Consider the following 17,573-nt stretch of genomic DNA (forward strand, 5'->3'; position numbering starts at 1 on the left):
AGCTGTTACTATTGCTACCTTTCAGACAGAAGAGCAAGGCAACCAGTGCCTTCCAGTAAGAGATTGCCTGGGAAGGACCAAAGTCCCTATACTGCAGCTAAAAACAAGCATCACTTTCTAGTTTTTCCTGCTAATTCTATTCCATAAAACATCCTCCTGAACAGAGATGATGAAACAACCACAAAGCAAACCCAAATATTATGACCTGAACTATAATATTGGTGTTCCATTTCACTTTTCCCTCTCCAGCATCTCACAGCATTTAATAAATTCACTCTACTCTCCAAGGGACAAATGTTATACCCTCTTTGCATACAACTAAGATGAAAAATATTGAGAGAGAGAGGAAAAAAAAAAATTAAGTGACATATGCGCATCCATCAAGGAGCTGTGGCAGAGGCAGAAGAGAAGGCAAGAAGGGAGAAATCTGATTCCGAGTGTCTTCTAACAGCCTGGAATATCTTACTATTTTGCAAACTTTTCATTCTTTATTATCAATAATTTGCTTTACAGCAAACCTAGGTGCTTCTGTCATGAGCCACAGCCCAGCATGCTACAGTCATGTAAGCACAGAATAAAAAGACTGCACAAGACTGAAGTGATTGAGGATTTTTTTTTTCCTGATATTCTCAAGCTAGGAATCAAACACAAGTCAAAAATGGCATGCTGACTATATCTACCTTTAGGCATGCGCTTAACTGTAAGTATATGAGTAATCCCAATGGTTTCAGTTTTGGGGATTTTAATAGTTGTATGGTTTTCATAACTACAGGAAAAACCCTTTCCAACAAACTGCCAGTGTGACTCCCTGTTGTACTACACCACAATTACTGGAACATATTTGGTATTTCTCAAGAGGTTCAGATAATGAAGAATCCTCCAAATTTTCTATTAGCCCAAACTTAGGAATTCTGCATCAGGGAGTTAACAGCAGAACAGACAATGTATGTTAGGTATTGCAAAAGAGAGAAAGAGAGACAGATACATTTATAAAAGTTAAAGCTTTTTTTTAAAGTAAGGTTGTTCGAGAGCCCAGACTGCAGCCCAACCAATGCTATTGCACAAGCACGCTGAGTTATTTAAAGATCTTACTCTCTTATTCCTTTATGAGACAACATTTCTTCATATTTTCACACCACAGTGTTTTCCCAAATCTGAACAAGATTAATAATAAATAGGAAAACACAGAAGAAACCACCCTATTTTATTCTTCGGTGTGCTATTGGTTTAACATTGAATCACAAGCTTCTACTAAAAAAACTACATCAGTAGTTACACTTACAAGGAAATTTTTTTTTAAAGCAAGAAAAGGTACAGTGTTCTGGTTGCTTGGGGGCGGCGTTGTTTGGTTGGTTTTGTTTTTTTGGGGTTTTTTTGGTTTTTTTTCCCTTTTTGGCAAACAGCCAGTTCTTTTACTTCCTGTGACTAAAAATAAGCAAACAAGGCAGGGGTGGCAGGCACAGGGAGAAGATAGCCCTTCCCATCAGGGAAAGCCATCAAAATTTGCCACATCAGAAATCATCTAAATAAGAACGCAAACAAGCACAAGCCACTGCCGCAACACTGAAGGCCAGACCAGCCACCAGCTGGGTGGGCCCAAGGACACTGGGTATCTTGGGCAGCAGAGACTTTGTCCTTCACAAAGTCATTGCTACATTACAACTCCAGAAATATGAGGCAGCCTATACATGAGGTTATGGGACACAGTGGTATTTGAGTTAACCATAGTCAAAATTCACCCACAAGAAGAAAAAGCCTGTATAAAGCAGCAAAAAGAGCTGGGATTTACCATTGTACCTCCTGTCATCCAAGCGCGGGAGACAGACCAGCATCTGCCAGAGGACCGGCTGGTGTTTAACTGCCAGGATTAGCAGGAGCACCCACTTGGTGACATGCACCCCACGGTGACACAGCCTATGGTGCAAGCTGAAAGCAGAATAACGAATCTCCTTTTTTCTTGAGATACATAATCTAATTTCTTAGTGGAATTATTTCCACTAAGTTAGAATAGAGAAGAAAATTGTTCTCCAGCAATGCTGCCTCATGCAAGGCTGCAGCCAGCAACTTCCACCAGCACAGGAGCAGTGAAAGACAATGGCTAAACTCCAATATCTAGGTGTCTTCCCTCTTGCCTGCAATGTGAGCTCTCTCTCTCCCTGCTTTGCATTGCTTTTGAAGCACAGCTGCCCGCTCAGCTGGGATCTCCATCCAGAGAGCAGCACCCAGCTGCCTCAGTGGGACACCACAGAGTGCACCATAGCTCACGCCTCTGCTGGGACACACGATTCTCACGGGGATGGGAAAGTGCAGCGAGCAGCAAGCAGTTGTGCAACTTGAGCCTATTCTTCATTACTTTCAGTGAACTTCTTCCGGTTATGCTCCCATGGTTTTGGATCCTTCTCTTCACCATAGATTTGAGCATTTGCTTCAACAGTCATTTCTTGAACACATCTGCAAGGATTTTGTGACCTTGTCGTGGTTTAACCCCAGCCAGCAACTAAGCACCACGCAGCCACTCGCTCACTTTGCCCCCCACCCAGCAGGATAGGGGAGAGAATCCAGGGCAGGGGGAGGAAGTAAAACTCATGGGTTGAGATAAAGACAGTTTAATAGGACAGAAAGGAAGAAAATAATAATGATAATAACAATAATAAAATGACAATAATAACAGTAAAAGAACTGGAATATTCAAAACAAGTGATGTACAATGCAATTGCTCACCACTCACCGACCAATGCCCAGTTAGTTCCCGAGCAGCGATGCCCCCCAGGCCAACTCCCCCCAATTTATATACTGGGCATGAGATCACATGGTATAGAATACCCCTTTGGCCCGTTTGCATCAGCTGCCCTGGCCGTGTCCCCTACCAACTTCTTGTGCCCCTTCAGCCTTCTTGCTGGCTGGGCTTGAGAAGCTGAAAAATCCTTGACTAAGTATAAACACTGCTTAGCAACAACTGAAAACATCGGTGTGTTACCAACATTATTCTCATACTGAACCCAAAACATAACACTATACCAGCTACTAGAAAGAAAATTAACTCTATCCCAGCCAAAACCAGGACAGACCTGCCCATCAGCCCACTGCAGATATGGACGCACACCCACATCCCATCTGAGTGACCACAGTCCAGCCTCCCCAGCAGAGGCTCTTTTCAGAAAAGTTTGACCCAAACTGATAGCACTCGAACACTGCAGGACAATTGCCCTGCCTCGACACACACCAGACCTGCCTGTGGCCAGCAGAGAGCTACAGGGTTACTTTTCTGATGGGCTGGTGAGTAAAATCAGCTCCTGAGAGTCTTTTGCTAGGTAGGAAGCAGGACAAGGAGCCAGAAACAGAGGGAGAACAAAACCCATCAGATCAGCCCTCACCTCAGGCAGCAGTGGGCCCAGCCACGGGACTGTGCCAGGAGGCAAAAAACAGAGTTTCACAGGCTAACCATAAGGTAACTGCAGCCCCAAACCGACCAGGATTCATCTCCACACTCCCTTCCAGAGCAGTGGGGTTTAACATATGCTGATTTGCAGACTGCATTTAAGCCAGGGGCTGGTGTGTGTTTTTCCAACATGGCAACATCAAATTAAAAAAATCTTCAGAAGAAAACAAACCTGTTGGGATGTGCCAATAAAAGAAAATCGAGTCAAGCCAGCAGTAGACAGCAAGAAAGACAGAAGAGCAGATAAATTCCCTCTAATAAGAGCACCAGCAGCCTTCAGCTTCCCAAAGCAGCAGGACTATTCCACTCGGTCTCCTTGCCGTCGCCTCGGCAGGTCCCACCATGAGCTGAGCGGTGGCCAAGGCTGGACTCTGGACACATCATCCCACAGGCGGGCCATGTCCTACCCCTTCCTCCCCTGCCTGCTTCCCTCCCCAAATGCACAGCTGACCCAGGGAGCTCTGCTAACACACTCCGGGTTTGCAGTTATGTTTTCCATAACTGCAAGGAGCAAAACCAGCAAAGATTCAAGGGAGGAAAAACCAGTCAACAGGCTTCCACCCAGGGAGGAAAACCTACCCATAGGTATTCCCTCAAAGCAAAACACTCTCAAGCTTCCCAGGCTCCAGGGTAGGGGAAATGCTATGGGAAGGGAAGCAAAGCTGCTAAAGTGACTCCACTGACATTTTCACAGGCTACTGATATTAGGAAGAAAACAGGACAGAAGGAAAGCAGAGAGGGCAGTGTCAAAAGGTTAGTTATGCACAATAATTCCTTCATGTAAGACAGGATTATTTCCTACTATTATTAATTTTCAGCTGCTTAATCAATAGCAGCACTCGCATACCATGGTGAAGGGTGGCTGCGTGTACCTGGCCGGGGCAGCTCTAACAGCAGTGGCTGCTCTCCCGGGTAGAGGGGCACTGGGAACAGCCAGTTTCCCTGCTGGTGCCAGACTTGGGCTAGTTTTCTTTCAACCCATCATCACCTGTCTGCAGATTAAAACCCAAAGTTCTTGATTTCTACCTCAAGATAACCTTTCATTAGGTGGTTTTAGGTTTGCTAGCAGACAAGCTGCATTTGTCAGCTGGGATACCTGCTATCCCTGGTGCTCGAACAAATACACACGGTGGAAGAGGCCGTAGGATGTGCAATCAGACAAGACACTATTCTCCAAAATAGAACCAATATAGATTAATTTAAAGGGAGTTCTCCAACAGCACTCTGAGTGACAGCACAAAGAAACAAATTTGCCCCTTTTTCCTCAACACTGCTGGACAGAAAGCTTTGAGCAGCCCCTGCTCTGGAGGCAACCAGTACCTCCCAAGCCACTGGAGACAACAGTTTCTCTACCTGCCTTTTTGTTTGCTCGGGTTTTGCACTGTGTTGGCTTTGCTTGCACCAATCAGACAGCAGCAGGTTTTAAGCCACCGGTCTGATGTCTTCAGCTGTGCCACTGACAGCTACGACACACAGAACATTTCTTGGATGGCCGTGTGTGGGGATACAAAAACCTCATTTACAACTTGGCATCTCAAGGAGGACAGGGTGGTTCAGCAGCAGGTGACAAATTAAAAGCTCATTTTTCTGTTCATTTTCTTTGGAGCCACATTTTGAATACAGACCCACTGGCAAGGAGGAAAAATCATAGCTGAGATACCTCTTTATGAAAATACGCATTTGGTCTTCGGGTGAATTCCTGGTGCACGTCAGAGCACCCCGCAAACCCCGCTCGCAGGAGATCTGCCTGTGTGCCACTAACAGCCCCACCACTGAAGCAGCATCTTTCTGCCAACTGCAGGGGGGGGTTGTCCCCCCAGGTCTCTGGAGCAGCAGCTCCTGCTGCAGCCAGTGACACCCGGCTGCACAGCCTGGCAGCTCTGCAGGCAGGGCTCTGCAGGCAGGGCCTGGCAGCTCCCAGCTCCCCAGCACCCCTCAGTGCGCTGGAAACCAGTCACGCCACAGCTCTGCCAAGCGTCTCTCAGGGGTGGGTTTTTTCAGACGCTCACCTTTAAGTTCAGGTTTATTACTGAATTTTATTCGGTATTATAGCAAGAAGAATAAAAACAGAAGCTCTCTGTTGAATGTTTATTTAAGATCAAAAATAGTAATCAAAATAAACCAACTGGGAGCTTTAAAACAAATCTCACTTATCCTTTATCAAGCAGGAAAGAAATTAGCAAAGAAAACACCCTTGATATGAAGGGAATCAAATCAGTGGACTCATACATGAGCATTAGGTGAGACTCTGTACAAGATCCAAAGACAAGCACTCACAGTTTCATTTTAAAATGGCTCATAATATATTGTACCATACTCCTAAAGGATGCTCAGAATTAGACTGAAAGTACTTCTTTATCTCTAAAAAAAAAAAAAATCATCTCAGGGTAACAACTTGCTCACCCAGAGTTGCCTACTACATTCCCCACAAAGTATCACTGCCAGAAACACACCATTTTAGCCATATAAACCTAGCATCAACACATATAAGGTGTAATTCACACACAGCCCTCCTTCTCTACTTCTCCATCCCAGTATTTTCAATACTCTGCCACATCCCACATGCCCTCTGGGGGAACAGTCTGGTCAGTAAAAGCAAAGAAATTATGAAGGGCAAGGCATGCCATTTCCCTAGAAATAAAGGAGGCCACGAGCAAATTACCCGACTGAAATGCATCCACAGAATTCAGCAATAAATAATATACAAGCTTGGCACTACGATGCAATCCAGCATATCTTTACTCATGTGAGTAATCTAATGAAGCAAAAGGAATTTGAGTAAGAGCTTGAATAAGTAAATTAAAGCAAAGCTGCATTTACCTATCAAGCAAAATAGCCAGAAGGCTGCTGCTTTTTTTCAGCACAGAAAGCAGGCTTGTGCATCAGAAAAACTTCCTTGCATTTTGCAACCATGTTAGTTGGTCTAACAAAAGATACTACCTATTCCTCTAGGCCTTCTCTTTCATGTACATGTGAACACATATCATATATTATACGTATTTGCATGCATTCACATAACAAGCATTGAAAGCCTACTTTTTCCAGTTACCACCCTGACCTCCTCTTCCTTTCAAAACCCTGAACAATTAGGAGTCCTCACAGGCCAAGTTCAGATGCTGCCATGATGATAAAATAGGTGAAACTTCCAGAATTAACGACTGCAATCCCTGTTGTCTTCAAATTTCTCTATATTAAACAGAAGACAACTATAAACCACAACAAATACACTCCTCCAGACAGGAAAGCACTAGCACTATTAGGAGCAGAAAAGCTCCCGCATTTAGGTGTTTTACATTTCTAGTGTTTTCTGCTTATGCTTAATCATACCCTTTTCCATGGAGTCGGAGTCACTTTTCAGATCTGTTCCTTCTCTTGGTCTTTAAACTAAAAGTTAAAAATAATATAGGTGCAGCTCCAGGTAAGTAAACCTCTGTGCCAAAACTTTGCATCTAATCATCAGGCACCCTCCATACTCAAACGTCAGCAACAGATTTCTGAGTTTTCCTATTCCCCCCCCCCCCCCCCCCGTCTTTCTCTGTTTAGCATTTCTGCTTCCTCACGTATTAAGTTCATCCTTCTGCCATGTGTTTTCTCTACCTCCTTTTAGTTTTCCAATTTTGGGGACAGGAGATTGAAAGGATGCAGAATCACAGTCAGTCAATTTCGTTCACATAAATCTGTACCTGTTTACGTTAACAGATGTTAAACACAACCCACGTTTCTGGGGTTTCCCACAGTGCGATCAGGGAGCTCCCACAGCACTGCTGCATTCTCTGCACTGTGAACCTTCCCGGTGCTCTCCTAGAAATCTCCCCAGCAGCAATCTCACAGAGCCAGCAGAAGAAGCAGGAGATGCTCTCTGCAGCATTAGATGCCAAGCGACTATTCCTATCCAATCTCTTTGCTTCTCTTGCTCTTTCAGTTGCAATGCAAGAAATGAGAATAAAATCCCATTGCCACTAAGGTCAGCAGGAAACACTACCACCAAAACAAGATAGAGGTTTCACTCCATGACCGATATAAGTCTAGGGATACTCACAGTCCTCCAACATCAACAGGGATCTTGATTAACACCATTAGCTCTCCAGCAAATTCAGGGAGCTTGGACTTACAGTGTTGGCTTACATTTAAACTTCCAATCCAGCTCCAATTAGTGTCAAGGAGAAAAATCACACTCACCCTAAAAACTGCAAAAGTGGGTCCTGAATGCTCACTCAGTGCAGGACTTCATCTCTGCATTGCAGCAAACACCCTCTTTTCAAAGGGTAGGCCAAATATGTCTTTATTAACTTTATCTTCATTACCACTCACTTCACCACCATGTGAAGCAAGTTCCAGCAATCATCAAGTGAAGGCTTGGCTAACCTGCCTCAGTGGCAACCCAGAAAAACCTCATCTCAGCCAGGTGAGGATCATCAAGAAATCAGCAGAGCTGCTAATTTAAGTACCAGTCCTGGTAGAGGTTGCCTGTAGTCTCACCCCTATCTTTAGATTACCTGTAGGCAAATGTTATGTAAACCCAGTAACAGCTTTTGTAAGTCCAATCAATTGAGCGGTTAAACTTGTACAGTCAGCAGACAACCAAGGGAGGCATATATTTTAGTGGTAGATGTGGAAACAAAGGAATTTTGATTAGCCTTGGGACTGGAGGGGGTAAAAATACTGGTTTAGGATTTTCCCAGGATATGCATATTAAGAACTTGTCTTTTTGCCCTCTGTGTAATTTTTTTAATATTTGGAAAGCAGAATTAGGCCACATTTGACCAAACCTCCAGAGCCTAGCCAACAGAGACTGGAGCACAGCGACTTGTTAACTCTTGTACTTTTACTCATAACAGGATTTCACTAGTGAGCAACGCATTTTCTGTAGCGCTATCAGAGGCTTAAACAAACTGTTTCTCTACAAGCAGGGACCTTTCCCTCTGCTTCACTTTAAAACCTCAACGCATTGTTTACTTCTCTAATATGAACTGGAAACAACTTCTGTGTAAAGAAACTCCAACTGTTACACTTCTGAAGCAGCCTTCGTTATCAGTACCAGATTCAAGGAGAACATGACTGCGGGTGATGCTACAAAGAGAGCCAAGATCAACCCCACTAGAAATTGCCCAGGAGAACGCGCAGGTAGGGTGGGTTTAAATGAGACCACGACTGAGATTATTTCACCCCCAGCATACCCAAGCGAGCCCTTCAGGTCTCCTGAGTGGCCTTTATCCAGCAAAGGAAACACTCCTCTGCCACAAAGGCTGCCTTACATTTGTACTTGCCACTCCACTGTGGCAGCAATAAGTCCTTTACTGTTTGTTCAGCTCTTGAAAGTCCTGTAAAGCATTCACCATTCACCTGTCACACTGCACAAACTGAGCCCTTTGAAATGAAAATCTAAAAGTAAATGTGTTCGTCAACGGCTGCAGCTGCAACAAGCATGCCCGACACCAGCGCGAGCCTTCAGGCAGGTAATTCACTTCAACATGAGACTGGCGAACAACAGTATGTTTTATTTAATTAGGATGAACAGAAGAGATAAACCTCACAGCGGGGCGGGTAATGACAACATTTCAAAAATAATTCATGCCCAGGTAACAAAAGGGCAAATTTCAATTACATAAAAAGCTAAAAAGTTGACTTAATACATCCAAGGGGGAAAAGAAAAAAATTAATAATTGTACTGCATCTGATTAACAAGTGGCATTTACAAGCTCTGCAAATTGGTCTTTCTGTTGCCTAATCTGTGGCTAGAAAGGAAAAGGTTTCCTTTCTAAGCAAATGCAAACAATATAATGAAGCTACTTATTGCTAGATTCAGATGGCTTTTGCAGTGCTATCCGAAATAAGTCATACAGTGGAAAGCTAATGCCATACGCCAATTCACTGTACCGCAACGAGATTTGTGAGCCCGTTCTGAACGGCATCCCCCAGTTTCCAACCCCAATGGGTCGCTTTGTTTGCATTTTACAAAACAAACCATTGCAAGAGGTCGAAGCTCGAGCCTTCTGTAGCTGGAAATGTCACAAGAGACCATTTAGTATCTGCACATCCTTCTACTCCCTAGAATAAAGCGACTCCAATAAACCACCATAATTCACTGCTGCACATACATATACACATCTAGGTGTTGTCAGGAAGATGTAGTACTTAAAACTCGCATCACCTTATTTCTCTAAGAGAACAAGGAATGTGCTTCTCTGCATTTACTAATGGACATCAGGGAAGAAAATGCACAAGAATCTACTTCTGGGCTCTAAAAGTATGTTAAATAAATGCACACGCTACAGAGAGCTCGGAGCTGGTCCTCACTTGGTTCCAGCTCCTACCCGCACCCTCCGAGTCCACATGCACTAACGCACACACCAGAACCAGACCCTCCCCTCCACCACCATTTGTCAATCAAGATTTAGCAGGAGTCTGTAATAGGTTTTATATTATTAGTATTTCATTACTCCAGCGCATTTACTAGGATACAAGGGAACATCCTTTTTCAGAGGCATTTAAGGAGAATACTGATGGAATGATGAGGGGTTGATGTAGGCATTTTTAGAAGACAGTTCAATTATTGTGGTTAATTAATAATCTTTTGTTTAACAGAATATTATAATACATGAAGAAATTTATTATCTTTTAGAGATTGCAGGCTAACACGAGACCAAGAGATTATTTCTTTTTTTTAAAAAAAAGTGGTTTGCATTTTTCAAATGTTGTAATGAACTAAAACTGATTTCACAAACTGGAATTGGGAGGGAGGATATCAATTAACCAGTTCAGTAAAAATAACTGAGTAAACAAGTAAGAGCACATTTATCAAAATAGAAGTAAATATTAATTCTACAGTATGAGAAAGTATCATCATTCACAGAGCCAGCAGGTGAGGTAGGTTTTTTAAAACATTTACTATAATAACTGATCATTGGGTGCCACCCCAAGCACTTGGCTTAGTTAATTTAACCAGGCTGAAACCACTTACCCAGGTTTAACCTAAAAGTTAATTTGGCACCAAACAATAGATAAAACCAAGCCAAAGCCCCATCTAGGATAAGACAATTTGTATTTACACAAGTTTAACGCATCCACAAAACATCATTTTTATATCCAATTCAGAGGATGGCATGAACATCTGCTTTCACTTCAAGACATTAATTTTCAATTATTGAAGAAAAACAAAATAAATCCTGACAAATTGCTGGTAACTGTGGAATCTTTTGTTACTCTATTAGTTTATAATAGTAATTTAGAAATCCTACAATTAATGTCCTAACAAGAGCTCTCTGATTATTTTTTTGCACGTGTCATCTGAAGCAATTCAGCAGTGAATGATGTTCTTTAACTTGCACTGATTGTACACAAATATTTTTGAAGAAAAAAATAGGAGGCATTTTCCAAGAGCCACTACTGTTACATGGTAGTTGTTTTTCATCAATGGCTTTAGACGTAGCATCACTAAAAATACGAGATTTCTATTTTCTCCCCATTCATATTTAAACCTTTTGCATTACATTTCCCACTCTTTTCAATTTTTGGCCACATTTATTCGTTATATTCGCCAAGACCAATGGGAACAGGCCACAATTAAAAGGTGTTTGCACACCGGCAGGAGTTTCAATCAGTAAAACCAGTTAAATGCCACCCAGATCCCATCCAGGAAAGCATACCGGAGGGAGAAAAAGGCAGGAAAATGGGACTTGTGGAGTTCAGGGGAGAATGCTGCAAGGCTTGTAGCAAAATACACAGGCAAAAATTAAAAACTGCAGGCTAATCCCTGAAGGCAGTGCTCAGTATACTGCATGGATTCAAACACTCTCAGGGCACCAGCCCCACAATGAAACACCAACATCTCCAATTATTCCTAATCCCCCAAAAGCTACACTTGATAAAGAACAATCAAGAGCGTAATCTTATTTGATATGAGTTTTATCAATTTTAGCTGCTGCTTTCACTGTATCAATAAAATTCCACCGAAACTTGAATGAACTGTAAAATTAAAGGATAATCGCACAAGTCTCTTGTATTTGGCAATTATGATTATACTTGTCAAAATTTAATTTGTAGAATGTACTGTTCCAGTACCTTCAGGTTCTTCTCTATCAACTGGGAAAAAAGGAAAATTATATCTTTAAGACAAGTATGAAAGACATTGTTACTTCCACAGTCAACTCTGTAACTGAGCTCCGACATTGTATAATTGACTTTGCAAGCAGAACAACAGCAATATAACAAAGAAAATGTCAGTGTTTTCACAGCGCTAATCTATAGCACTAGGAGGGCCTCCTGCTGTCAGCCAGAGCTGACAATACAATAGCTTTCAAAGGGATATTACCATCACGCTTTTATTCTTGACATCAATCAAGACAAAGAGAATCCTTTTCACAAGACATTCAAAATCAAACCTTTGTATGAGCAGATAGGTAAAACAGAATTCCTTTAAAGAAGATCATTCATAGCAATCAACTAATTGGAACTCAGCAAATGGTTGAAGTATTTTTATTTACTTTGCAGATAAGGAAGTAGAGAGCAACCCCCCTTTTCTCTTCTTGACTGACACAAATGAGGCAGGTACAGTGTGAATCAAAAGTTTCTATCAGCATTTTTTGCCAACTGAAAGCAAAAAAATATGACAGCAATTCTGCAGCTTCAAGTAGGATAACAAATCTAGACTTAATTAGTGCATTCTTTTGCAAAACAGTTTGATTACCGACTAGCACGTTTATGCACAAAATACCCCTGCAAGCTGACAGCAATTTGCAGAACTGTCAAATTCAGCAACCAAAGTGCATCTGATGCTTAAAACCTTGTGCCAATGTGAGCCCAGTCCCCACAAATTGCAGTCGAGTAATTCCTCAATTACAATTACACGGGACTGGAAACCTACGAGTTGCTGTTACCAGCATCTCAGCACTTCACTTTACAGAACCGCTTCCAAAGGCCCCAAGCTGTAGCATGAGAAGCTACGGTTTAATCAACAGGAATGATGAATGCCTGCCTTCCTCAGCCCCCACAGCGGACTGGGTGCCAGCCGCTCCCCGGAGCTGGCAGCACACAACAAACTTTTAAGGATGTTGGTGTTGGCATCACTTCCCATCACTTGTAACAGGGGACAGACGGTGTGTTTTGATGTTCACAACTGTGTTATGGATCTGGGGTTCGGGACCACGTGGTTTTGATGACACTGAGTAAGGTACAATTCTTCCTTACAGACAAATGAAAAAGCCCTCAGCAGATGAGGTTATTGGCAGCAGGGCAAAAGAAGGGTCTGCGCCAAGGAAAATTACTTTCATGGGCTTCGTCTGTGATGTAAAGTAAAGCTTCAGAACAGGCCGGTGTTTTACTCCACCATTGCTACCACCACACTGTTACCGAAGCGTTTATTTTGTAAGCCAACAAAGACTCGACCCCTCCTACTTTCACTCCGTCCATTGATCTGAAACAGCCTTCCTTTAAGCCAAGTAGAACTTCATCCCCAGCCACCAGCTACGAGGTTAATATCTTCAAGTTCGCACAAACTAATGGTCAAAACAAATCAGCATATTGTATTGCAAATCATAAATCCCACATCAGGGGATAGGCCAGGGCTACTGCTGGAGTTACAGCTGCAGGATTTACTGCAAGTTTCTGCCAGGCTGAACCTGAGACCTGATAATACAGCACAGAGGCCACATGACCTCCAGCTTTGCTGGCATCCAGTTTTGGTTTGCAACCACTTCATTTTAAATAACCTGCATCTAAGAGTTGTCAACATTTGATACTTCTGTCAAAGTCACTTACTTCTTTAAAGTCAGCATCGCTCCCAGTTAACAGGCAGGCAACTTGCCTTTTGCATGCGGAATAACCCCTTTCATCACTGATTCTATTTTAGTGCGTAATCTTTCTGAATGAAAAAGGATGCACAAACCTCAGTAGTGGTTAATAAATAGCAAAGCTGCTATACAAAGTGAAATAAATATACGGAAAAGAGAAAAAGGGTAAATTATTTTAAGTCCTAAATGCTACACATATATCCACATAATTTATGCTTGTTTTCTTCTCAGTTGAATTGGGAAACCTGTGACCTCAGAGTGCCTTTATTTATTACATCTCAATTATTTCCATGGAAACGTGTACTGTGGCAATCTACTGGGTTGCCAGCTCCCTAGACCACAAAATGTATATGACAGACTTTTTAAAAGCAGACGATGTGGATGAGTAGAAGGAAAGGAAGAAATTCTTTATCCTACATACACATACTAGTTGCCTCCTATTATCCAAAATTTCACCCAGATTCAGCTCATTCCTTAGACTCCCTGTTAGTCAGCTCATGCTAAGACCTGTAATTTACAGCCAGTTTATGCTGAAGCTGAAAACACTTTTTTTTTTTTGCCTAGAGACTACAGAAATATTTAGAACCTTTAAAAACTGGGCTTCACCCAGCTCACTGTTGCAAAGACCTTCTAGATATTTCTACATTACAGGGATAATGTTTCTTAGCTGTGACTTGCCAGTAAGTTACCTGCTTTGATTCATAAAAATGCTCTTGTAAATAGTGATCAGTTCTGTATCAGAATTAGGGTCAAAATTTCATTATAAAGTATCAACCCCTTGTGAGAGATATTGCTGCCTTAAAAGTAATGAGGCAGAAAACAAATGACTAGTAAATAGTAAATATCTTAACGTTATTATGGCATGAGATGCCAATGTTTACTAACTGGGCTTCTAGAGCAAACATGGTTTTCACTGGTGGAGAGCTATTTCCTGAATATTAAATGTGACACTTTAGCACAGAAAAATATTTTAAACTCCAGAGGCCTGGTCACTGAACGTGATCCCCTCATCCGAGGGAAGTCATGACCCGAGGCCTGCATCACTGTCCTCAAACTGCGATCCTTTTAGTTTCAAACAATGTATTTCAGAGCATCCCCTAGAAATAGCTCTAGCTCTGCCCTTTCTTCTGCCCACGGACTGTAACATTCATCTACCAATTACTGAAGTAGCTCCTTTAGCAGAGATTGTCCAGGATTGCGGAGGGTCACAACGCCACGCTGCAAACCTGCACCACAGCACAATGCTAAAAGGTCCTGTTAGTCTGGCCGAAAAATGATTAAGGCTTTTGTATAAAGATGAAGGACTGACTTTACAAAAACTTCATAAACATTTGAAGCACGTACGACTTACATTGCAGTCATCTATTAAAGAGTGGATATTTCACAAAAAATGTAAAATGGCCCTGGATGGGGTTTCAATTCGTTCTTTAGCTGGTCTATTAACTGCATGCTAATTTTTTCCACCCACAAGTTATTTACGAACGCTTTAGACTTTTTGTTTCATCTTTTGGGCGTCCGAAGTTATGATCCTTTTGTGCTTCTACAACAAAGCCCCCGAACCACTGAGTTTTGCTTTGTGCAGAGGACAATAAAACCTTACCCAACATCAGCTAACCTCCTCGTGGCTGGGAGCAAAAGGCTTCAGAAATCACGCCTTCCACTCTCGCACCCATTCACTTAAAAGTCAAAACGCTGGCAAGGCGTGCAATACGGCGCGGGGCTGGTCCCGGCCCTCCCTTTACGTTTCGCCAGCAGCTGTTTTCTTATGGAGGTAAACAGGCGGTTTTAAACACCCCTTCGCTGTGGACGGTGAAGAATACGCGAAGTTTAATGTTTATTAATGCAGCTCTTACTAAATTTGGCTATTGTCTCTTCAAGCCCAAGCAAGTTTTCAACCCCTATCAAATCGCTTTTAATTCTTCCCTTCTTTCACCACCCTTACGCGCATTGGACAGCAGGAGGAAACACACGGCGCTACTATTCCCAATCATAAAGAAACATTAAATCCAAGCTAACCGGCTAAAACACGAGTGTGCTCCGTTTCCTCCCTTTCCCCAGCCCACTGTTGCACCACCGCGCCCGAGCATCACCGCGAAAACTTTCCTCCCTCCCCGCCTCAACGATGCTACCGGCTTCTTTCATCAATTATCGCGACACGTGTCGCTAACGAGTCTCGGCCGGCACCGGGGTACCCCCCCACACGCACACACACCCCCGGAACGGACGGCGGGCGGGCGGGCTCCCCACGCGGGGCGGATGCCCCGCGTGGGGAGCCCGCCCGCCCGCCGTCCGTTCCGGGGGGGGGGAGATCGGGGGGACCCCTCCACCACCGGCCCGTACCGGGGGGGGATTTGCAATCCCCGCCAAGCCGGGACCCGGCCCTGATTGGCCGCGTCGCGGCGGCGGAGGCGGCTGCCCGGGGCCGGGCGGCAGCGGAGGCTGCGGGGGCCGGCGGAGGATGCCTTACCTTTCACCGAGCGGGGCTTGGCTTGCTTCCTCCTGGACATGTCCGGGCGCCGTGGCTCGTCCTCCTCCTCCTCCTCGTCTTCCTCCCGTCCCTGCCTTCCCTTCCTCTCCCTGCTTTCTCTCTCTTCTCCCCCCCCCCCGCCTCCAAACTTTGCCAGGCGAAGCGGCAGCAGCAGCAGCGGGATCGATTATTTGATTTTTCTCACTTCTTTTGCCTGTTGCAATGCGGCAAGTTCAACTCCTCTTTCCACCCCCTCGGGCACCTTCCCCCCGGGGAAAAAAAAAATAATAAAAAAAAATAAAATCACAGGCGCAACAGTTGCAATTTTTTCCCCCTTTTTTTTTCCCCCTTCCTTCCTCCCCCCCCCCCTTGGATGTGCAAATACCGACGCAAGCGAGCCCGGCCCGCGCCCCCACCCGCCTTTTTGTTCTCTTTAAAGTTTGCAGGCGCCCTGCGGCTCTCAGTCCGGCTCGCACTTTCGGAATAATAATCAAAAAAAAAAAAAAAAAAAAAAAAAAGCAGAGCCCTGCGCGGGGTCCCTGGGCTTGGGGTGGGGGAGGGCGCGCGGGGAGAATTAAGTGTCTAAACCCACGACGAGCACCGGCCCCGGCAATCCGGGGCGCTCCGGGGGTGCGACCTTGTTGCGATGTTCCTAAATCCTCCCCCGGCCGCGCTCGGCCCCCTCCCTCCCTCTCTGCCCGCTCGCCCCCAGCCGCCTCTCCCTTCCTCGCCCCCGCCGCTGGCCGGGGAGGGCGACGAGTCCTTTTTTATGCTGGCCGCGGGGACCGAGGGGCGGCCGGCCGGTGTCCCCGGCGCGGCGCGGCCGGCCGTGCGCGGCGCGGAGCTGGGCGGGCGGGCGGGTGGGCTCCCCGCGGCCGGCCGCGCTCGCCGCCGCCTTCCCCTGCACGCACGCACTTCGCGGAACAAGGTAAGTGCTTCTTTGCATCGATGCCGGGGCCGCTAGCTGCCTCCATGGGTTATTCGCTGGAAGGTGGCACCGCTCCTGCCTTCATTGCTGCCGCTGCTGCCGCTGCTGCCCTGGGTTTTTATTTTCTTTAGCTCTCGCCAGCCTCCCTCTCTTTTCTTTGTCCTGGCTCCTTTTCCTCCTCCTGATCTTGCTGCTGGGGCTGCAGTGCAGACACACATAATAAAGCCAGGCTTGGCTGGAAATGTAGCTGAGTCCCAGCAGGAGGATGTGAGGAGTGGAGTCCCGGCGGGGGAGCGCTCTGATCCCGTAGGGAGCCCCGCGCAGCCTGCGCCGATCAGACGGAGAGAGAGCCAACAGCACCGAGCCATGGACGGCCCGGGAAATACAGCGGCCGCCCGCAAAACGCGGACCGCCGCCGCGGACCGGACTCGCCGCCGCCGCGCGGAGCGGCGCGGAACGGCGCGGAGCAGCCGCGCCCCCCCCCCCCCCGCCCGGGCGGCGGTGACTCCGCGGCCGGTCCCGCAGCGCGCAGCCCCCCGCGGAGGCGGGTCGAGTTGTCTTTCATCTGCATCGGGGGAGGGGACGGGGATGGGGATGGGGACGCGGTGAAATCTCCCCCGAATGCAAAGGGCTCAGCGGCCGCGGGAAAAGTTGCGGGGGCTTTTTAAACGCGCCCTCCCCCCCTCCCCCAGCCGCCGCTGCTCGGCAGCTTCTGGGGAGCTGGAAAGGAAGATTTATTTACTTTGCCTTTCCCAACGTGTTCAATTTAGCAGGAGCTGGAGTCGCCCGTGCCTCTCTGCTGGGAAGGTTTCTTCTAGAAAAATCCTAAGTGTTTTAAACTTGTTACCCCGCGGAGCACTCGGTGCCAAGTTATGAATGAAACTGCTGAAGATAAGCGCTCGATGAGTTTCTTCTCCCACTTACACGGGGCTCGTTCGTTTCACGCAGCCT

General features: G+C 45.4%; 1 protein-coding gene across 5 annotated transcripts in view; it reads right to left on the minus strand.

Annotated features, from left to right (window-relative positions):
* Nucleotides 1–17,077, minus strand: part of ZNF423 (zinc finger protein 423) — a 238,121-nt gene extending 221,044 nt beyond the window's left edge. For 2 of the 5 annotated variants that reach the window (XR_011326528.1, XM_069793621.1), the window contains exon 1: nt 15,695–16,036. Coding sequence is in view for 4 of the 5 variants with exons in the window: in XM_069793621.1 (XP_069649722.1) it covers nt 15,695–15,734 (40 nt within the window). In the remaining variant the exon portion in view is untranslated. Of the gene's footprint in view, nt 1–15,694; nt 16,037–16,609 lie in introns of those variants that run through there. The other 3 variants (XM_069793620.1, XM_069793618.1, XM_069793619.1) reach the window with 2 other exon arrangements.
* Between the last annotated feature and the right edge of the window lie 496 nt (nt 17,078–17,573).

The sequence above is a fragment of the Haliaeetus albicilla genome, chromosome 10, assembly GCF_947461875.1.
Source record: "Haliaeetus albicilla chromosome 10, bHalAlb1.1, whole genome shotgun sequence".
Taxonomy (NCBI): Eukaryota; Metazoa; Chordata; class Aves; order Accipitriformes; family Accipitridae; genus Haliaeetus; species Haliaeetus albicilla.